The sequence below is a fragment of the Arvicola amphibius genome, chromosome 9 (assembly GCF_903992535.2).
Source record: "Arvicola amphibius chromosome 9, mArvAmp1.2, whole genome shotgun sequence".
NCBI lineage: Eukaryota > Metazoa > Chordata > Mammalia > Rodentia > Cricetidae > Arvicola > Arvicola amphibius.
In genome coordinates, this window is record NC_052055.2 from 117,786,505 (window position 1) to 117,809,052 (window position 22,548).

At 45.9% G+C, this 22,548-nt stretch overlaps 1 protein-coding gene across 1 annotated transcript in view; it reads right to left on the minus strand.

Annotated features, from left to right (window-relative positions):
- Positions 1-22,548, minus strand: part of Trappc10 (trafficking protein particle complex subunit 10) — a 68,199-nt gene that overhangs the window by 27,473 nt on the left and 18,178 nt on the right. The window contains exons 3-11 of the mRNA XM_038341658.2: positions 20,848-20,983; positions 14,816-15,012; positions 12,328-12,523; positions 9,052-9,163; positions 5,726-5,973; positions 2,794-2,940; positions 2,102-2,216; positions 1,678-1,754; positions 680-771 (exon numbers count right to left, since the gene is read on the minus strand). Coding sequence (XP_038197586.1) covers positions 680-771; positions 1,678-1,754; positions 2,102-2,216; positions 2,794-2,940; positions 5,726-5,973; positions 9,052-9,163; positions 12,328-12,523; positions 14,816-15,012; positions 20,848-20,983 — 1,320 coding nt within the window. The remainder of the gene's footprint in view (positions 1-679; positions 772-1,677; positions 1,755-2,101; positions 2,217-2,793; positions 2,941-5,725; positions 5,974-9,051; positions 9,164-12,327; positions 12,524-14,815; positions 15,013-20,847; positions 20,984-22,548) is intronic.

Genomic DNA, 22,548 nt, shown 5'->3' on the forward strand with positions numbered 1-22,548 from the left:
CCTGCTCATAGCTCCTGCCCCGCTGTGAATGAGCTAGGTGAGGATGGCTGCTCCAGAAAACTCGGAGCTGCTCAGGCATCTACAGCCCCTATCTAGCAATCCACACCAGTTCTTTTTTTTTTTTTTCCAATCTACTAAAATTACTTTAAGTACAGATTTCAAAACTTGGCTTTGAATACACCTTCCCTTCCCCTTTAGAACTGCTATCTCTTTGCACAGCTTTGAAGCTGAATCCCACTGAGCCAGGCTAAGACTGCTTTTCTTCAGCAGACGAGCAGGTTCCTGTGCTCACTCCCAGCTCACCCCTCCCACCTGCATCCAGGGGGTTTGTGACACACTAGAGAAAGACTACATGACCAACTACTGTTTACTGACCTGGAAGGCAGGCTCTGAAATACTTCTCATTATTTATTAAAGTTAATTACAAGATTTTGTGCACATGTATGTGGATGTGTATCATTAGAGTTAATTAAGTATAGTAGGTCAAAGATCAGTAACAATGGTAATAAGCCAAAAACCTCCCCACATGGTTCTGGAAGAAACCCAAAGACAAAACAATGACTGGCTAATGGACTCTACCTGTTCCCATCTACCAAGTTATGCAAACTTTACATTCTACGTATAAACCTTCTCATATGCGTGTAAAATGTTTGAAATCCAAGAGGTCACCATCAATTACATGTAAAATTCTGCTAGATCTTTTCCAACGAGCTTGGCAGATCGAATCCTCCCAATACTTGTATACATCTCAATGGTGGCATGGGACAAGTCCTGCGAAAAAGTTAAAAGAGCACAATTATGTACTTGAGTTTATTTTTTTGGTTTTATGTTTTTAATGATGTGTATGCGGGTGAGGGAGTGTGCACATGAGTGCAGGCGCTAGAAGCACTGGATGCCCCTGGAGAGTGTGTTATAGGCCATTCAATATGGGTCCAGGGAAGAGAACTGGGTCCTTTGCACAAGCAGTGCATGTTCTCAACCACCGAGACCACCCTCTAGACCTGTACTAGAATTTTCAGGGCACACCTTACATTTACTTTACCCAAAGCTGCAGCAAGATACTGTGATGAAACAGCTTTCACCCTGTATCCACTTTCAAACTGTCACATGACATTACATAATTTCCATACATGGTCAGTAACTTGTACACGTGTTATGAAGCACGTGATGAGAGACAGCCATGGGCTCACACAGCATAGCCCACTTAACTCCCTCCCTGCTTCCGTCTGCACATACCCATCCTGGCACTCTTCCCACCCACACAGCACCTTTGCAGGTGCTCCCAGCTCATGGTCTGCCTTCCACTGCTTCCTGGAACCGCTCAAATTCAGCCTTTCAAATCCAGCATGATAGCGACGCCCAAGCACAAATGTTCACTTTTCACAAAGAAGAGTATTCACTATCTGTTCTTACCGATTCTACTTAGTAAAAGGGAAAACCTATGTTGAGCAAAATTTTAATTATTTCAATGTTGTGCTTGTGCCTAACTATGGTATCAGGGGCACTAACATGTGATCAGTTACCCAGTATTTATACAGAGCCCCCCAGCATACTAGGTAAATTACCACAATAATGAGGGGTCTAAAGTACCAGCTCATCCAATACCAAAGGCCATGCAGAAGAACAAAGCCAGCTGAGTGGCTCTGTGGACAGAGGAGGGACTCTTGCCACACTTACCAAGTAGTGCTTTTCAAAGGCTTCTACTGATGACAGCGCTTCCTGGAGTTTCTTGTAAGGACTCTGAGCTGTGTTGGCTGAAACACAAAGGTAGAGCATCCTTATGCGACAGCAGCAAAATGGTCGTGTGTGTTCACTCACTTTCAGACCTCAGGGTGGTGACCCGACTCTTATGGGCATCGCAAAAACACTAGCTTTACCAGTGTGGCCCAGATTATGATGTCTATTCCTTTCCAGTTTATGACACAGCCCAGGACCCTTCCATAAACTGTTCTCTGAGACTGGACTTCTCAGAAACGTGCACCACAAACACTGAAATAGGACATGACTCACGGGCGGGCAGCAGACTCGCACACTCTCTGGTCCCCCTGGCAGACTGCACTCTCATCTCAGCAGTCCCACTGTGCTCCAGCAGTGATCATACCTGTTTCAGGTCTCTCAGCCCCTAAGCCCGCCAAAAGATCAACTGTTCTGTTGAGATCTTCTGAGTTGGGGCCCTTTTCTGACACAAGTCCACACAGGTACCCTAAGGACTTTAGCTGTTGAGGGAAACCCATAGTTTGAGTTCATTTGTTGTAAGTCAGTAGGCAACCCACAAATGCAGTAAATATATAATCCTGACTCCCGTTCATTGTGAAAAAAACTTAGCTTTCTTATATAAATGGTCTGAATTTTACAGCACACCTTATGGGATTGCTGCAAGCTCACAACTTTTTCAGGTTAGTTCCAGAATAGAGCTGAGGTTGTGAATCCGCTCTCTGTCATTCAGCTAACTGTGCCCCACTTTTTAAATGACTGCTCTATGTGCACCCCTCCCCACCGTGTCCTGCCCCTGCGGTCCACCCACAACACACACTGGCCCATACCTGCATTTCTGCAGTCTACTGCACCTTTTACCTGCCCATCCCTGACACTGACCCTGTCTCACTTGTCATCTGCGAAAGGAGCTGACAAGAACTAAGAAACTCTGACCACGGCTGTGCTCAGATGCACTGTAAGGAGGTGAGAGTATCCAAACTAGTCTAAATAAGCTAGATTTCTTCTAACAGCCCATGCTATCTGCCACACAGGCACCCTTAGAGACAATGCAAACACTTCACACCCAGTAGCAGCTACCTTTTCCATTGCATAGCTCCACAGTCCCACCATGTGGGCAATGTTGGAGTCTATCTGTGCCCGGTCACAGCAGCCTTCTATCCTCTGCAACACCTCCAGACAGCTCAGGAATACCCAGCAATCCAGAGCACCGGGTGGGACAGAGACCTACGAGGACAGAAGTACGTGCACATGAGGATGCTATAAGCACAAACCTATGTGCTCATAGCTTTCAGCTCTCAGACAGTGTAGCATAGCCATGACCCACAAAGTTACAGAAGGATAACCTATCACAAACCAGAGACAGGAGTAACCTGTATACAAACGTATCTTTGAGTCATGTGTCTGGTGACAATAAAGGACTTAGTTTGCATACAATTTTCAGTTACATACTTTAAAACCTTATTTGGAAAAGTCTATGTGAACTGGAGAGTTGACTCAGCAGTTAAGAGCACTTGCTACTCTTCCAGAGGATTCAGGTTCAATTCTCAGAATTCACATGGTAGTTCAAGACCACCCATAACTCCAGTCCCAAGTATCCGATGCTCTCATCTGGCCTCTAAGGGCACCAAGCACACGTATGGTATACAGACATACACGCAGGCAAACACGCATACACAGAATATAAACAAATAAATGTCTATGGAAAGCTGACTATCACCTGGCTCAGCACGAGGCCTGGCTATATCTGCCTAGAAGGTGGGAGGGGAGCACCAGGACCTCAGGTGACTTTATGGGCACACTAAGAACAGACTGTTCAACAAAGCAGAAAGGACATCAATGACATTCAACAATAACAGCTGAATGCTTTACAACAGATCAAAGCAGTGTTAGAATTAAAGAATTCCTATAGCTTAGGCAGATACATACTAGAACATACACCACAGACTCTATTCAGCACTCCAAGTTTGCCTGGAGCATCATCACCACAACTGGTAACAGCCCCAGGAAGGCCTCTGGCCCACAATCAACTCTAAGTGCACCTTCCCCTGATGACTGACATGGTTTATCTTGTAGCTGATATCTCAGTTTTGGTGAACATGCTACTTGGATCTCACTTAATGTGAAACACAAGTGAATCCTGCGCTGGTGGCAAGTGAAGGCCACCTTGTGCTCATGAGACAAGACTCCCGACAGCCTCCTTTTAGATCCCCTGAGCCCAGAGAGTATAGAATCTGGAGTATAGAGGCTGGAAAGAAGTAGGGTGTCCTTGGTGTCCCTTTAGATGATAGCATGGTCAGTTTCTGAAGGATGAGATTACTCACGTTCATCCCAGCACAGAAAAGCTCCCTTCATGGTTGCATGGCTTCCATCAGAAGCAGGCCATGCTAAGGGATCAGCACTAGAACCCACAAGAGCATGCCCCTCAGGATGGCAGCATTCCCACCTCCCACACTAGGGTGAGCGGGGAGGCATTATCACGACAGGCTGCAAGTCTGTGAGCCTAAGTGAACATACCATCTCCCCTGTACACACTGGAGAAAGAAAGACCGCTGGAAAGGAGAGCACAGAGACCCACTAGAGCAGGGTCCCCCTACCAAGTGTCACAGGTGTCACTGTGGAGAACTATTTCTCCTACTTACTTGATGACATAAAAGAAAAATAACTTGGGTGAAAATAATTGGATTAAAAAAAAAGAGGGGGTACCATGGAGATGCCTTAATAGGTAAGAGTGTTCCCTCTGAAAGCATAAGGACCTGAATTCAAGCCCCAGAACCCACATAAAAAGCCAGGCATGGCTGCACATATGTAAGCTCAGTGATGGAGGGTGGGGGGCAGAGACAGATACATCCTGGGATCTCACTAACCAGTCACCCTAACCAAAATGTTGAGTTTCCAGTGCAGTGAAATTCTTTCAATTGTATTTTATGTGAAATATGTATATCTATACACCATGTGTGTGCCTGGTGTCCAACGAGGCCAGAAGAGAGCACTGGATCTCTTGGGACTCGAGTTATAGATGGTTAAGAGCGGACACGTGAATAGTGAGAATCAAACTTGTGTCTTCTGGAAGAACAGCCAGCATTTTTAACTGCTGAGCCATCACGACTCTGCCTTAAAGAAATAAGATGGAGAGCAATAGGCACACAACCACAAACATGTACTCTCCTCACACATGGCCACAACATGCATAAAGCTTTTAAGATTATTTCAAAGACATGTTGGGCCTCTCACTTAGTATTGTAGGGTATAAAACAAAGTTATTGTATTATGAAATACAACTCTACCAACACTTTAGTTAATAGAGCAAATTTACATCTATTTCTTGAATCTGAAGTGTTTCCCACAGGTTCAGGTTTTGAACTATCCTCCTTTAGGAGATGGGGTCTAGCTGGTGGAGTAGGGCTCTGGGTAAACTCCTGAAGGCTATAGACTGGCCCCTGGTTCTGGCTTGTTCTGTTTCCAGATCCGCTGAGATGGGAGAAGTCTCCATCAGACACTCTCCTTATCATGATGGGCTGAAAACCTCTAGGGCTGTGGGCCAAATTTCCTCTAAGCTGATTCAGTCAGCTGGTCACAGCAAGGGGCATGTGACTGACATGGTTCTCCACATGCTCTCTGGGCCTTACAAGGATGATCCCTTGGGAAGCCTGCAGCAGGTCATGGGATGACAAGCCCCTGCGCACAGATGATGAAGGTTATGTAACAATATCCTATGGCTCTGGGTAAGACACTTTGGAGGTTTCAACTGAGAAATGTGAATCTGACATCCTATGTACGCACATGTGAAGTTTCTGGGCAAAGAGGCCTCTGAAGCACCATCTTACTAAAGTATGCGTGGCTCCAGGTAGTGAAGAGATCAATACCCCCTAGGTGAATTACTCTCAAAAGAATTAAGATATTTCTATCACTTCAGGTAACAATTCAACCCCTTCCTGCCACTCATTGGCTTCCTCACATACTCATTAGGCCCAACACTTCCCAGGGTAAGTGGGGAGAGGAGCCAACTCACTTCTAGGAGCTTCAGCTCCTGCACACAGCTGTGCAGCAGCTCCAGGGCACGCTGAGCCACCTCCCATGGCCGCTGTAGGAAGAGGAGCAAGGTGCACTGGCGGGAGAACAGGTAGCTTCGCAGGTCCAGCAGTGTGGCTTCTTGCCTCTGTATCAACTCACGCTTCTCCATGTCTATGGGCTTACGGAGCACCAGTCCATTCCAGCTCTTCACCGGCTGGCAGAAAAAAGTCAGCCAGTTGGCACCATCTAAACAAACACACACCATGAAAGATGCTGACTTGCAGGCACTTCACCTAACTAAAGCTCCTGCCCAGGACCACCAGGTCTCACACGGGAGCAGGCAGCTTTCCGACCAGCTACCACTCCCCTGCCCCACCAACCAGCTAGTGCTTTGGGATGGGGTGGCTCCCGTAAGTACACACATTTGGATCACGGCATTGGTGGTTGAACAGAGTACATAGCATCCTACCATGCCCAAGAGGTCCTGTCACCTTGATGTTCACAAGCTGTAGAGCTGGGGGCATCTACTCTCCATGTCAGTAAGCCCAGTGAGAAGGCACTGGGCTGCCTTACCTCACTCACTTCATAGCTCCTCCTACCAGCTCCCCCAGGGGAGGTATTGGAGGACAGGATGAAGGACAGGGAAGAAGGTGCAGTGACCAGAGGAAAGGCAATTCCTGTCAGCTTCCCAGCAAGGTCCCCAAGTCTAAATTATAGCCTTGATACTAAATATGATATTAAAACAAAAATCCATGGTGCTGGAGAGATGGCTCCATGGTTAAGAGAAATTGCTGCTCTTCTAGAGGACCCAGGTTCAAATCCCAGCACCTGCACGGCAGCTCACACCTGTCGATAACTCCAGTTCCAGAGGATCCAACACCCTCACACAGACATACATGCAGGCAAAACACCAATGTACATAAAATACAAATAAATCATTACATAAAAAAGAATCTATAATAACTCATTTCATCTGTATGATTTAACCTCACAGCCACTCCATGCTCAACCTTGTAACTGACATTATTCAACAGCTGATGTGTCAACCCAGCTTGTAGCCTCCCTGACCACAACCACTGTGATCACCTAAGTGGATCTGCTGCATCAAGCCTGGTGATACCACACAGGCAGTTCGCTTTGTCAGAATTTATGGTCACTGTCATGTTCTATTTAGGCCTCTGGGCAAATGACACTTCCCAAGAGGGGTGGTCTCAGACATCCCTTTTCTCAAATCCCTTCCATGTCCATGATTACTCCTGCTGCAAATGGAGCTGATCTCATTCATGTTCAAAAGGCCGCCCTATGAGAGCAGGATTCTGCACTGCTCCTAACTGCATCCAGAGCCATGCCTGGTGCCAGGTGGCCCTCCAGAAGTCCATGATGAAGCAATCCTTTCATTCAGCTACAAAACTTGGCCTGGGCTTATTTTTAGATTTTAAATTGTCCCACATTACTTAATTAATTAAGATTTTGCAGGGCAAGATTTCTCTGTGTAGCTTTGGAGCCTGTCCTAGAACTCATTCTGTAGACCAGGCTGGCTTTGAACTCACAGAGCTCCACATGCCTCTGCCTCCTGAGTACTGGGATTAAAGGCATGTGCCACCACTGCCCAGCTCACAGGTTTTTTTTTTTAATTGAGAAAAAAACAAAGAAATTGTGAGAAGTTCCAAAGCCACAGAGAAACCCTGTCTCAAAAAAAAAAAAAAAAAAAAAGTAAATGTGAGAAACAGTTCCTCTAGTTTAATTAGCAAATGTTTTACTTTAGTTATAGATTGGTATCTAGATATTAGCAGAGTAAGGCATCCTATTATGTAAGGATTGGTCTGGACTAGGGGTCAATTAGCGACACTTTGAGACCCATCTCAGAACTAGGACAGGCCCAGGTAAGCTGACTGTCCTAGTACTTCATCATTCCTCAGGTTGCTACAGTCCCTAGACATCATTGCTTCCTTCAGACACAATGACAAGGTTCTTAAAAACATGTCTAGTTTAGCCTGGGGATTGGGAGGGCAAGGAGAAAACAACCCAAAGTTCTAGCACCAGGGGACATCTGCACCTAAGCATAGGAGACAGCTCAAATACTGTGCATCCTTTAACAAAACAGCTGGGCATTTGACTGGGTCTTTGGAGAGATGCCATGACAGTGCAAACAAGAAAGAAAGAGAAAAATGTCTCAACAAGGGACTGAAGAGATAGCTCAGTGGTTAAGAGTGCTTGCTGTTCTTGCAGAGGACCAGAGTGCAGTTCCCAGCACCCATATCAGGTTAGCTTACAAGTACTGTAACTCTAGCTTCAGGGGATCCAATGCCTTTTTCTGGCTTTCTTAGGTACCTGCATGTGCATGTGCATATACACAGAGGCATATACGCACATATGAGTAAATTTTAAAAGAATTTTTTCTAAGAGTCTCAATATATGTTACTGTTTCTATCTAAATAAACAATGAAAACAGGATGACTTATTTTATTTATTACTATTATCAATTTTTTTGATCACTTGTTTTTTGCAAGACAGGGCTTTTCTGTGTAGCCCTGGCTGGCCTCAAACTCAGACCTGCCTGCCTCTGCCTCCCAAGCACTGGAATTAAAGGCGTGCACCACCACCCCCCAAGCCAGTTCTTTTATTTGTGTGTATATGTGTATACCTGTTTGTATGTATACACATATGTGCACGTGGAGGCCAAAGATCAGTGTTGGATATCTTCAATCGCTCTCTCATTTTTTAGGGCAGGGTCTCCCCCTGAACCCCAAGCTTGCTGAATGGTGGAGTGGCTGACCAGTGAGCCCCTGCCATCGGACAGCAAGCACACACCAGCACACCCAGCTTTCAGATGAGTTGTGGGGATTCGAAGTCAAGTCCTTGTGCTTCACTGAGTGTGTATACAAAACAGTGCAAGCTCTTTACCTACTGACTTTCTCCCCGGCTTTCAACTGCTTTCTTTGTATGTGTCTTCATTGTAGTAATTTTGTAATTTTAAAAGAATTTAGAAATACTTAAATGTTTGACAGACCAATGGTGCTCCTGGGATAGTGTCATAGTAAAGCTCACAGAAGGAACGCTGAGGGCCGCAGACAGAGGACATCTACTCTCTTTAGAAATATGTAACCTGAAAGTAGCTTTGTAAGTGCTTTTACTGCTTGAGATTCCTCAAAAAGTGACGAGTAATTCCACTTAATTATCTATTTTATTTCCAACAGGAATGAGAATACCCCTTATAATTTGCATAAATAACAACAAATGATTAATTACAGGACAAACAGACTAGCTGAATGAAAAGTAGGGGAACTGCTGAGCAATGGCTTAGTGGTTGAAGCATCTACTCACCCCCAGCCCCAAAGTTGACCACATACTGCGAGAACAGGGCATCCAGCTCGTCGTACTGTACCAGGGCATCTTCAAACTGCTGCAGCATCTCAAAGACAAAGGCAAGCTCCTCCTGTCACCAAAAACACCAGTCAGCTCTTGAAGCCACATCAGCCATGGAGAGCAACAGTGCTTTCTAGGAAAGAGGCTCAGCCAGTGATCACAAAGCACATCAGTCCTCACTCACATAGGAGGATGGAGAACACAAGGGAGAAGGAAAAGCCAAGGCAGGTCTAGCCTTCCAGCAGCACTAGACATAGCTGGTCACAGTGGTACCCATTACCAGAGTTACATCATAACCCAGCCTCTCGCTCTTCCAGGTCCACAGCTGCCTCTTCTCTTGAGCTTCCTACTAATCTCCACACAGCTTATTTTTTGGCCTCTCCCAGGATGTTTGTGTCCCTTGTTCAGACTTTTGCTTGAGGCCCTAGCACTTCTGACCCCTGGTGCCGTCCTTCTCCACTCTGACCAGCTTACAGTAAATTCATGAAAGTGATAAGTGGACATCACCCTGGCACTGGTGTGTGCAGCACAAACAGCTGCTTAGTATTTGTTGAACGAAACAACGAACAGGGATGGCCAGGGGCCAAGTTCCTTTCCCCCACCCTGACCCCGATTTCCATCACTGTAATTACTGTAATTTGCCTTCGTGTAAAGGAAAAGTCAGAGGGTCAAACACATCTGTGTAAATCCACATTAAAACACTCAGATCCACTCCATGTAGCCGCAATCACTGTTCTTACAGCCTGGAGCACCACACGGCACTCAATGGAAAGGGATCGGGAACACAGATGGAACCCACAGCCCACTTCAGACCCAGACTCCAGCCTCATCAGCCCTTCCAGCTGCAGCTGGGCTGACCAGAAGCCTGGCCTCGGGTTCCTCATCTGGTTCCTTACCTGGATAGTGGAGTTGTTCCCTCTGTATGAGGATCAAATTCCTGCCTGCAAATCCAACACACACCTGGCACAGTAACGAGGTTGTGCATTCAGTTGTTACCTGTAACCCAGAGGGGAGCTGCAGGAAAGCAGCTAGCTTGACCTTTGAAGCCGAGGACCCCTCCAGTTCTGTGTCTTGCTGTCTCTGAAAACACTGCTAGACAGTGTCTCACAGACACTGCAGGATTCTCCTGACTTCTCCTTTCCTTCCCTTCCTTTCCTTCCTTTCTTTTTTTTTTTTTATCAAGTGTTTTGCAGGCTGAACAAGAAATTAATCTTTTTCAATTGAGATACTAGATTTTTCTTTCAAGATAGGTTTTCACTATTTGGCCCAGGTTAGCTTCAAATGTGTGATCTTCCTGCCTCCAGCCTCTCTAATACCTAGGATCACATGCCTGGCTGGCCTGCACCATCTTACCTATACAGCAGTGTAAAGTACATCCACACTTATGTATAAGCAACATCCATAACCTTTTCATCCCCTCAAGCTGCAGATCTGTCACTACTACACAGCTTGGCCATCCCCTTCATGGCCTGTGTGTGAAACAGGCTACTCCAGGAAGCTTGTCTAGGCAGCAGCATGCAGCAAAGTCCTGTGCAGGTTTCTTTCACAATGGCATAGGTTGGGCTCGTTCCTCATTCCCTCCATGGTTGTTTTCTTACTTTTAGACTTATAAAAATGTTGCCAAGAAAACAATGGTTTGTATAGAATTCTTCGTCAGTTTCCCGCCACACTGACACCTCATGTAACTGCAGTACCATTCTCAAATTCTGAAATCACTGTTTGTACTAAACTTTAACTACACAGCTCTGACTTGAATTTCATGAAATCCATTCATGCACTTAACTCTTATATGTATATGGATGTTTTGCTTACATGTATGTCTGTGTACCATGTGTGTACAATGACCAAGGAGGCCAGAAGGAGGTGTAGGTGTCAGTTACCCCTTGGAGGTGGACTTATAAACAGTTGTGAGCTGCCATGCTGACGCTGAAAATCAAACCCAGATCCTCTGCAGCTAGTGTGCTTAACTGCTGAGCCATCTCCCCAGCCCCTGTATCTTCATCCATCAGTCCACCCACTCTTCTACCCATTCTTTCATCTATCTATCCACACACCTATGCATCTGTATATCCATCTCCCACCATCCATCCACTTGCCTACCCAGTCCATCCACCCATGTACCTATCCACCCACCCATCCCATCATGTATGGTTCAAACTGACCTCTATCCCAATTCAAGCAATTTGTCTTCATCTAGTCATTCCCCTTCCTTGTCTGAAATTCCTAGACTAATCTTAATAAGCTTCAAAAGTGAGGAGACAGAACCATTAGAAAGGTGTCTACAATCATATAGAGCTGGATGGTGGTGTCCCACGCCTTGAATCCCAGCACTTGGGAAGAGAAGCAGGTGGATCTCTGTGAGTTCAAGGCCAGTCTGGCCTACAAAGTGAGTTCCAGGACAGGCTCCAAAGCAACACAGAGAAACCCTGCCTTGAAAAACCAATAAATAAATTTTATATATATATATATATATACACACACACACACACACACACACACATATATATATGTATATGTATATATATACATATATATCACACACACACACACACATATATATATATATAAAATGATAAGCACCTTCCTAATAACCTTAGATGCTTCAGAATAAGAAAATCCAATTTATAATCAGGATGGGTCTTCTATTTATTCAAAATATGCCATTTCTTCAGCAATGAATGCATGGCTGATATCTAAACATGATGCTTATGCTTTCCCAGTCAAAAGATGGGGAAAGCAGAGAATCCTAAGAGCAAGAGTCCTGTGCCTGCAGTACTACAGCTCTACATCACATGGAACCCAAGAATTTTCCCCTTCGAAAACAAAAAGTTGATTGCCAACAACAATTCAAAAGCCAAAATAATTTGGTGAATTCCAGTAAAGAACTGGCTTAACACAATCCTTTACTGGAGCCTGGAGCTAGGGATGCTCCCAGAAAACACCCTAAACCCCAGTGTCTGGACAACAGTGAACCAGCACACCCATATCAGTCATTCTCCAATGCTGGGCGCCTCTGCCTAACTCACGGCAGACTTTAGAAGCCCATGTGTCCAAACAAAACAAAGATGAGTTCAATGAGGTGGGGCAGTGTTGAGCTGTGAGGCAGCAGGAGACCTACACAACTCATGGTCATCTGCTTACAATGGAAACACCACTCTGGGCTCCATAGCTGGCTCTGAAAGCCAGCAGGAACTAGCCTGAGAGCTGCCTCACGCCGTCAGGAGAGGCCAGTACCTGAACCATGAAGTATTCACAGAAGCTCCAGCCTGGCTCTGTTCTCTTCTCCCTCAAGGTCCGCATGTCATCCTCAAACTTGCCAAGGTTTTTGGTAAAAGACATGAGCAGCAGCGTCCTGAGTTTGGTCAGGAAGGCATTCCAGGATTCCTGAGTTCGAGAAGAGTCTTTCAAGGGGTCAGAGAGCACAACACACCTGCAAAGACATGAAGGGCAGGCTGGGAAAACCTTGGGACAACACACTGGCTCAGCTGAGCTTCCTTCCCAAACTCCCCAGAGCTTCTACTGCTTTTCTTCTCCCATCAGTGAGAGCTGTCAAGGAGGGGCCAGAACAGGAAGCTGCTGCCTGTGCAGGAAGCATTGTGAGGTTTCAAGGACGTATGCAGGGATGGAGTCAGAGTGGGATTGAAGAGGAGTGGCCCTGCAGGGTGGTTGTGACACAGAAGTCATCGCACCCTCAGTTCCCAACCCTCATTCTCACACGCCTCACAAACTCTACCAGCTCCTAATGCCCTCAACTCAGGATGGGAGAACCACAGTCCAACTGCAGCACCGGGCTTCAGCTCCCCTCACTCCAGCCTGGGTTACTGAACATGCCATGCCCTCCTCCTCCCTCAGCACTCTCTTCTTCACTTGCTGTCTCTTCCACACTGAACCCACTCCACTTGCCACTGAAGTACATCCTGGGAGACCCCTGCAGCGAGCCCTAGTCCTCCCCATAGATCTGCTTCTACCACCACACCATGACTCTGTAAGGACAACATTAAGACAGATGACAGACAGGTGTGATGCAATTTAACTGCAAGGAGACTGTGCCCATGATACAAATAAACCTAAACTCAGCAACAATTTTAAAATCTTAATGGGCATCAACAGTTTTCCTTAAGAAAAATTTTATTAAGTTGCTAGCAAACAGCAAAACGAACCAACTCTATTCCAGCACATCCCCTCAGGGACAGCAGCTTCCATGGAACCACCAAAGAAGGTGAGGCAGCACAGAAAAGTCAGCCCTTCCATCACCCACACAGTAGGCACTGATCCCTCCTGGAAGAGCAGAAGACAGGGCCAGCCCACCTGAGGTCACCTGTCAACAGGAGCTGCAACCGCCAACACCCTTGTTGAGCAGCACAGTTTCCTATACTCCCCACACTGCAGGGAAGGAATCTACAACACCACTCATGAGGCAGGCTTTCATTCAGCAGCCCGCAGCTGCCTACCTACCCAGCAGTCCCCACGATGCATCACACTATCATTCCCTTACTCCTTCCTTGGTAGGCCTTTCAACTCCCATGGTCTCTAGGTCGTCATCTGCTTGCATTAATCAGAAAGGTGGAGCCCAGCACAGCTACTAATGCAAGGAATGAAGACTCATCAGGAGACCAGCATTGTTTCCCAGAGCACAGAGCAATGGAGCCACTGCTAACAGGGAACATGGGAGGAGGAGCTTCACGGACGGCCTCATACACTGATGCTACCACCATCTCAAACAATCACCGAGTCAGCATCTGACTTAGCAGTATTTGCCAAAGGCTTGAAGAATGCACAGAACCTGCAGCCACACAATTTCCCTTTAAGGAGTTTATCCTAAGGAAGTAGTTAAGGACATTCACAGTATCTGAGCTGGAAAGACATGTACAATGTTGTCTAGAATAACAGTAAGCAAATAAGAGCCCAACAGTCCTTGAGGTGTCTAGAAATAACATATGGCTTATTAATGTAATACATTATAATGTACTGACTAGCAATAATGGGGTAGAGAACTCACAATATATTAAGGTGACAACAGCAGCCATCAATGTTGCACAGAATGACAACGTTCTAAAGACACACAGAAAATGCTCTGCCCTAGGCTGCTTTCCCACTTACTTCATGTAGCCTGCCTGTACTTCCTGGCTCATCCCTGTCTCCAGCACACCTCCTTCAGGTTCCCAAAGCAGGCTGGCTATACTCTTACAGGTTCTTGCAGCATGGGAACACTCCACTGGAAGTAGTGACCATGGAAAAGACAACCTGTAGCACTAGGACAGGGTCCAGACTCCAGTGCCCATCTGTGAGACCCGGCTGTCAGCACACGAGTCAGCACAGAGCCAGCTGACCAACTGGGCACAGCAGTGCTAGGGAGAGAGAAGTTCGAGCAGGCACAGATAGGCAGTAAGCCACTGTAACGAAGGGATGAAGCTGGTGTTCCGCAACTTCCTTCCAGGAACTTTTAACAAGTGGACTATAAACAGAGAAATGTATGTCCCACAGTTGAAAAGCTGTTTAGGGAACTCTACACTATTCAAGGACTGATCTTCCCCAGGACAACTTAGCCCAGAAGCCTCTCCCCTTAGGCTGCATACTTAGAGATGACCTGCTAGGCCAGGAACTGCAGAGGATGGAGGGGCTGGGGGTGGTGTCCAGCACCCCTCTGTAGTTTTCTAGACTGGTTGAGTCAATGGTTATCACTGACATCAACCAAAAGGGGTAAAATGCAAGACATGCTTACCTGTCACTCTGTTTATTACAAAAGTCATTTCTTATTTTGTCCACAATAGAAGTTCGAGGAAGGATGTTGGTTTTGTTTTTCTTCTTGGCATCATTTTCAACTACCACTATTAACCAGTCCACAGAGCTATGCGCTTTCAGAACATTCTGCCACTTGGTGAGGTCATCTTTTACCGTAGCTTTGTACACTTCAGTATCCTAAAAATAAATAAGTCACTGTGAAGGCAAGCTCTCCAATGCATGGGATATCAATAACAAAAAGGCACTAGTCACAGAATGTTAAAACATCGGGGCAGCCAGGGGGTAAACTGGAATGGAGAAAAGCCCAGAGGCCTGAGCCTAAAGTGCCACGCTCAGTTGCACACCTGTCCCCGGCCCCAGTACATTCTGGCACCCAAAGGCATGAGATACTGTACACAGGCTGAAGAGCTGAGGTCACCCGAGTGACACTGTCCATGAGTGAGAAGGAGCTTTGGTCAGGGTTCTGGGCCTAAGCCCCATAAGGCTGACACATTCATGGGTCAGCCAGGAGCCTCCTGACGGCTGCCCTGGAGCCTCCTAGGAGCTCGAGGGTCCTGATCCAACCTCACACCCCTTGACTTCTCCACATAAGACCAAGAGAGAAGACCACCTCAGCTCCCTCAAACTGCTCCAGCTCACAGAAGCTGCTCAACTCAAACTCAGTTCCACTTCTCTCTCCCAGGACTAACCCAAGTGGTCAGATAAAGCACCCCTCCCCAACAAAGCCAAGGAGCCACAGCACAGAATTCCTCTTGTTGGTTGTTCATCTCTAGTGCTCCTATGTACCATACTTAAAATTCCATTTACACTTAGAAAACTAAAACCAAGATGCAAGGACTGGGGCTGGCTTTGGTGAAGCCCTTGTTTAACATATATGCCTTGGGTTCAACAACAACAAAAGATACCACAATTCAAAATTTTGAGTTAACACTTTTAGAAACAACTACTGTTTAAATACACACACTCCTTTTAAATGTATACAATTTATTTCTTTTTATTTTATGTGATTGAATGGGTGTTTTGCCTGCATGTTTGGCTGTGCACTATATATGTGTCTGGTACTCACAGAGGTCAGAAGAGAGTGTTAGGTCCCCTAGCACTGAAGTTACAGATAGTTATGAGCCACATTGTTGGTGCTGGGATCTGGATGGACAACCAGTGCCCTTAATTGCTGAGCCATCTCTACAGGCCCTCCCCTCTCCTTTAACAGTTCCCCTCACTGTCTCATTCCAGGGCTCTTTGGATTTTCAGCTCTCTTAATACTGATATAGACCCATGCTGATTTTACTGACCCACCAAAAAGCTCTTCTGTTTTTAGGTCCTAGGTTCAAGAAAACTTACCACAATTAAAATTTTTCTTGAATCAATGAACTAAACAAGAAAATTTCAATCAAAACTCCCATGTCTCCTCTCCTCCCCCACTTTCTTTCCCTTCTTCCTGTCTCTCGAACTGCATTTCCAGCTACCACTGAGTAAAAACTAATCCAAATGGCAACAGCTTCTAATACTACTGTGCCCATAGATGTACAAACAGAAAATGAGGTGAGGCAGCTGCATGTTTTAAGGTTGGAAGACCCACACTGGGTGGGTCTCTAATGGCCTGGGTCCCTCCCCATGGCCTTCTGAGAGCACAAGGCTTCCCACAGCACAGTGACTGGGGTCTGGCCAGCAGATAGTATAGACTGCCTTAACAATCACAGCCCAACCAAGCTGAACTAGAGGATCTATACAAAAGACCCAGCCTCTCAACAGAGAAAAGTCCCTGGGCATACAGAGAAGAATATGTGGAACAGGGCATACCAGAATAACCATTTTCAGAAAATACATCTTACACACTTGACATACAGAAGAAAAAAATGTGTCAGCAAAGGATTATTTCAAAAGAACAGACTACACAATAGGTAAGAAAAGCTTGATTGCCCCATAGCAGACAACAGACAACAGAGCCAAAGTATCCACAGTGGTGTGGACACAGAATACAAAAGGGGGAGACTATTAGGAAATGGTGCCCTGCCAATTTGCTGCCCATTTAGACAAGAAGATTAGATGTCTAGATCCTCAACCCACATTCCCACCTGCAGAAAGATAGTTTGCAGCTTCCAGACCAAACTCAAGTGACAAGATACAAAGTCACCAAGGAAATAAAGGAAGATCAACTCTTATTTCTGACACTGACCTTCCTGAGGAGGATACACTGCCTAGAAAGCATGTCTCACACACGCTTCTGAGTCAGCTAACACTGAGTGTGCCTGACACTGCCTATACCCTCATCTCAGGAGGACGCCAGCGGATCTGAAACATGCCATCACTAGAGCACGTAAAGACAGGCCGCCAGGACACAAGCCACAACACAAGGGGCTCTGCACACAGGGACGAAGACAACTATTAGGACCCACATTTTACCACACAATCTGCAAACGGAGTCACAGAGGAAAATAAAGTGACACAAAGGAATAGTATGAACACAATGCAATCCAATTAGCAAAGTTAACTGTTTCTAGAAACTGAGGTCAACCTAGAAAAAGCTAGGTGTGGATGCCCACACTTTAATCTTTGCCAGCTTAGTCTATACAGCAACTTTCAGGCCAGCCGGGGTATCGCACAGTGAGACCCTGTCTTAAGAAATAGAAAACACTTTACTGAGTGAGGTAACCCAGACCCAAAAAGAGGAATATGGTATGTACTCACTCATAAGTGGATTCTAGCCATAAATAAAGGAAATAGAGCCTATAATTCGTGATCCTAGAGAAGCTAAATAAGAAGGTGAACCCAAAGAAAAACATATTGTTATCTTCCTGGATATCGGAAATTGATAAAACTGCCGGGCAGGGGTTGGGAGCACAGGGGTGGGGGTGAGGTGGGGAGATGGGGGGAGAGAAGGGAGAAGGAGAGGATGGGGAGAACTTGAGGGAATGGGATGGTTGGGATGGAAGAGGGGTGGATGTGGGAGCAGGGAAGTATATATCTTAATTACGGGAGCCATTTTAGGGTTGGCAAGAGACTTGACTCTAGAGGGGTTCCCAGGTGTCCAAGGAGATGTCCCCAGCTTATTCCTTAGGCAGCAGAGGAAAGGGTGCCTGAACTGGCCTTGTCCTACAGCCACATTGATGATTATCTTGCATACTACCATAGAATCTTCTTCTGGTGATGGATGGAGATAGAGACAGAGATCCACATTGGAGCACTGGACTGAGCTCCCAAGGTCCTAATGAGGAGCAGAAGGAGGGAGAACATGAGCAAGGAAGTCAGGACCGCGAGGGGTGCGTTCACCCACTGAGATGGTGGGACAGATCTAATGGGAGATCACCAAGGCCAGTTGGAATGGGACTGATGGAGCATGTGATCAAACCGGACTCTTTGAATGTGGCTGATGGTGGAGGCTGACTGAGAAGCCAAGGACAATGGCGCTGGGCTTTGATTCTACTGCATGGACGGGCTCTGTGGGAGCCTTGTCAGTTTGGATACTCACCTTCCTGGACCTGGGGGGAGTTGGGAGGACCTTGGACTTCCCATAGTGTAGGGAACCCTAACTGCTCTTTGGCCTGGAAAGGGAGGGAGTGGGGGTGTGAGTGGAGGGGAGGGGAGGGAAGTGGGAGGAGGGGGAGGAGATGGACATTTTTAATAAAAATAAATAAATAAAAAGAGAAGAAAAGAGAAGAGAAGAGGAGGAGGAGGTGGAAGAGGAGGAAAAGGAAGAAGGAAGAGGAGGAGGAGGAAGAGGAAGAGGAGGAGAACTGGCTATAGAAGAATAAATACAAACAGAAAAGAGTTGGTTTGGCGAAGATAGCTCAAGGGTGTAACACTTGCCTGTAACATAAGAAGCCCAGTACCAACCCCTCACAAAAATAACAACCACAAGAATAATGCTGACCATGTCTGAAAAATAAGACACTAAGATGTATTTAAAGTGGTAACCAGGTAAAGTCTGTAATGTTAAAGAAACATGTTATTAATAAAAAATTAAGAATAAAAATTCATACATTTTCGACTAAAAAAATAAATAGAAGAACAAACTGTATGGAAATGAAAGCAGAAATTAATTGGGTAGAAAACAGACTAACAGTAAATCAGGGTAAAAAATTGAATTTATGGATCTCTGACAAACTAACTAATCAAGGAAAGAAAGCATAGACACACAAAGTAAGAACTAAGGACCAAGCATCCAGGTCAGAATGGACCACTTGGTGCAATTCAATGGAAACAATTTAAAACTTAACTAAGATGTGTAACTTCTAAGCAAAACATAGTCTATCAAAATTAACAAATGCTGAGACAGACCAATTTCATGGAATCCAGGAAGCTTTCAAGGAAGGTCTCACAGGAAGATACTGCCTCAGTCTCACAAATAGAACACCCACAAACTTTACAGCCAGCAGCTCCAATGCAACATAAATGGTCTCAGAAAGACACCATAAATGGAAACTCCCAATATTTTTATGACTCAAAGATTATATTAAGGGCCTATAGAGATGGCTCAGAGGTTAAGAGCATTTGCTTTTCTCCTAGAAGACCCAAGCTGGTTCCCCAGAACCCACATGGCAGCTTACGGCCATCCTTAATTCGATTCCAAGGTACCCAATGCTCTCTTCAGCCCTCTGCGGGCACCAAACATGCATGTGGTACACATACATACATACATACATACATACATACATACATACATACAAGCAGGCAAAACAAACACATAAAAATAATGGTATCAGTACTTAAGCCTCATAAAGACAGCACAAACCAGAAGTTACAGAGCAACCTTGTGTGAATAGAGAATAGAGAGCAGAGTCCCAAGGACTCCAGTGAGTATTCTCCAGTGTCAGGCTGAACAGGAGCAACCTATACCAGGACTACGGGTCTGTTTTGATAGGAGAAACATGCCTAGAGCTCCAAGTTCTTGTATATACACAGGAAATTGAGGGGAAAGGCCTTTAGGAAAATCAACTTATATTCCTAGTGTAAACTAGTGTAAAGTCTTGAGAAAAATGGGAGTAGATGCTGTTTCCTTCACAGAAGCATGTGCCCCAGTCCTACCAACGAAGAGAAGCTAGGGACATCCCACTAAGAAGGGCAGGCTGAGGCAGAGGTCCCCATGACCTCTCAACAGAGAAACAATTCTACCAGTTAAAACTGAAAAAGTAAAAGGAGCTCTCTCTCTCTCTCTCTCTCTCTCTCTCTCTCTCTCTCTCTCTCTCTCTCTCTCTCTCCTTTCCCTCCCTCCCTCCCCCCCCTCTCTTTCTCTCTCTCTCTCCCCCCACATCACATGATCTGGGGTCCAAGAAAGTTATCAATAAACTAATGCACACAATCAAAGAGGTCACCAAGGTCAATATGAATATAAATCAGCAGGATTCCTACACACAAAAATGAAAACACATGCAACGAAGCCCCACTCACAATCCCAGAAAAAAAGGAAAAAGGTAATGTACTTGGGTTAGGATGCATCTCAGTGTTACACACTGGCCTAGCACATGCAAAGCCCAGGCACAGGCCTCCAGGGTCCTGTCCTATTCAAGTTACAAAACACTACTGCAGCCTCAAGAGCAGGCTGAAATCCCAGAGGAAATGACTTCTGTATTCACACACTGCTAAGTGCTTATTTTATTACTTAGACCAGAAGAAATAACCCTCAGAACTTCTCCTTAGTTCATGGGCAAGAGAATCCTATCTGAGCTTGTGAATACGCAATTACAAAACACATGTGAAAGCTACAGTGCCAAGCAGAGTAAAGAATGGGGCCTACCAAGTGAAGCAAGTCCTGGTGGGGAAGAAAGGGCATGACAACACATGGTGAACAAGCTCAAGCTGATTAAACCACAGCTACCAGGGCTCACAGTCAGAACCATGCTATACTCAGGGATTCCCCAGGAAAGCCACAGTTAGGTGAAGCAGGAACACAGGGACAATACCACCTGTCTGAGGAACAAGGACAACATAACACCAAGAGAACACAGTACCACACACTAGATCATGAGGTCACTCTTGCTCTCAGACAGGCTTTCTGCCCCAGCCAGTACTCACGCAGCACTCCGTCCAGTAGATGTGGAGGAAGGGGAAGGTGAGCAGGGCTTTGTTCCCTTCTTTGGGCAGCAGCTCCTCCTTGAACTGAACAAAGTTGGATTCCAGGTGAATCATCTTTGGAGCTCGGCCATAGGACCTAAAACAGTTTTTTAAAGTCACTGAGAAAACAACTGAACAACGCAGATGGAGAAGTAAGGCTGTGACAAAACAGGATCATTCATATCTAGGACCTCAAAAACATGCTACTCATGAATAAAACTGGGCAGAAGCCCTGCATGAGTGATTACAAACAGCTCTCACGTCAAAGACCCCTCTTCAGACGGCCTTTCATTTTATTCAAGAACATAAGGTACCTGAGCAAGGCTGCCCCAAACTTGTGAGAACAGCACTCTTGCAGAGACACCTAGCCTAGGCTCACTCTAAAAAAGGAAGACAAGTGTCCCAGGTGTCTAAAGTATAGAAAGTTATTTAGCTCTCAAAAGCCCTAATGCTTTTATGACCTACTGAATTATTGCTGCAAAAGAACAGATTTTTGCTTCCTGAGCTCAAATTAAAGAGTGGCACAAGCCTCCCTTTCAACCCAAGGAAGCAGCCAGAGAGACCCATAGATCACCTGCGGCTCATCAACAATGTTAAGAAGTCCCAGCTGCTTCCCGTGATGCTCTGTCTAACAAACGAAGACTGTATTAACCATGATCGTACTTATATTCATACTTGTGGGCTTCCTATCTGCAAGGTCTCTACTGCCTGTCTTCTGTAAGATTAACCAAATTTCCTTTCCGCATGATTTGTTCTGCTGCCTTCAAAGTTTACAATCTATTTCCATTCTGCTATTGAACTTCATTTTTACTTCAAAAATCCTCTGAGATCCACACATCACTTGACTTAAATGCACTTTTTCTTCAAAGACGGAAGTTTCCTTGGGATTCCTCCTTCAGTTACCCCAGAGAGGCTGCCACTGCTTCTCATCTCCTAACAGTCTAGAGACATGCTGCTTCCGGCAGGACTTCTACCCAAATCCAATAGGCTCCACATGGCTGCCGTAAGGCCTAGGAGCACAGTACCTGACTTTGGTGGCTATGGTTCACATGCCTGGACATGTAACCCTAGAGATCTACACAGAAGGAGCCTCTGGGCATCAACAGAGGTGATCAGAAGTTACTTCCACTATACAGAGAAGGAGGGACTCTGAGGCAAGAGTACCTTGTCTGCACCTCTACCAACTTTCCCAGCTCTGGCTTCTTCCTTCATTCCAAGGTTCCACACTTTGTCACTTGTCACAGACTAGTCTTCTCTGATAAAACAAGATCTAACATTCTTTCTCGACTTCTCCAATTGTTTTTCTTCCCCTTCCTGTGTCCACATCCTGCACCTGCTATGCCGTGTCCCTTCCTGTGTCCACATCCTGCACCTGCTATGCCGTGTCCCTTCCTGTGTCCACATCCTGCACCTGCTATGCCGTGTCCCTTCCTCTGTGTCCACATCCTGCACCTGCTATGCTGTGTCCCTTCCTGTGTCCACATCCTGCACCTGCTATGCTGTGTCCCTTCCTGTGTCCACATCCTGCACCTGCTATGCTGTGTCCCTTCCTCTGTGTCCACATCCTGCACCTGCTATGCCGTGTCCCTTCCTCTGTGTCCACATCCTGCACCTGCTATGCCGTGTCCCTTCCTGTGTCCACATCCTGCACCTGCTATGCTG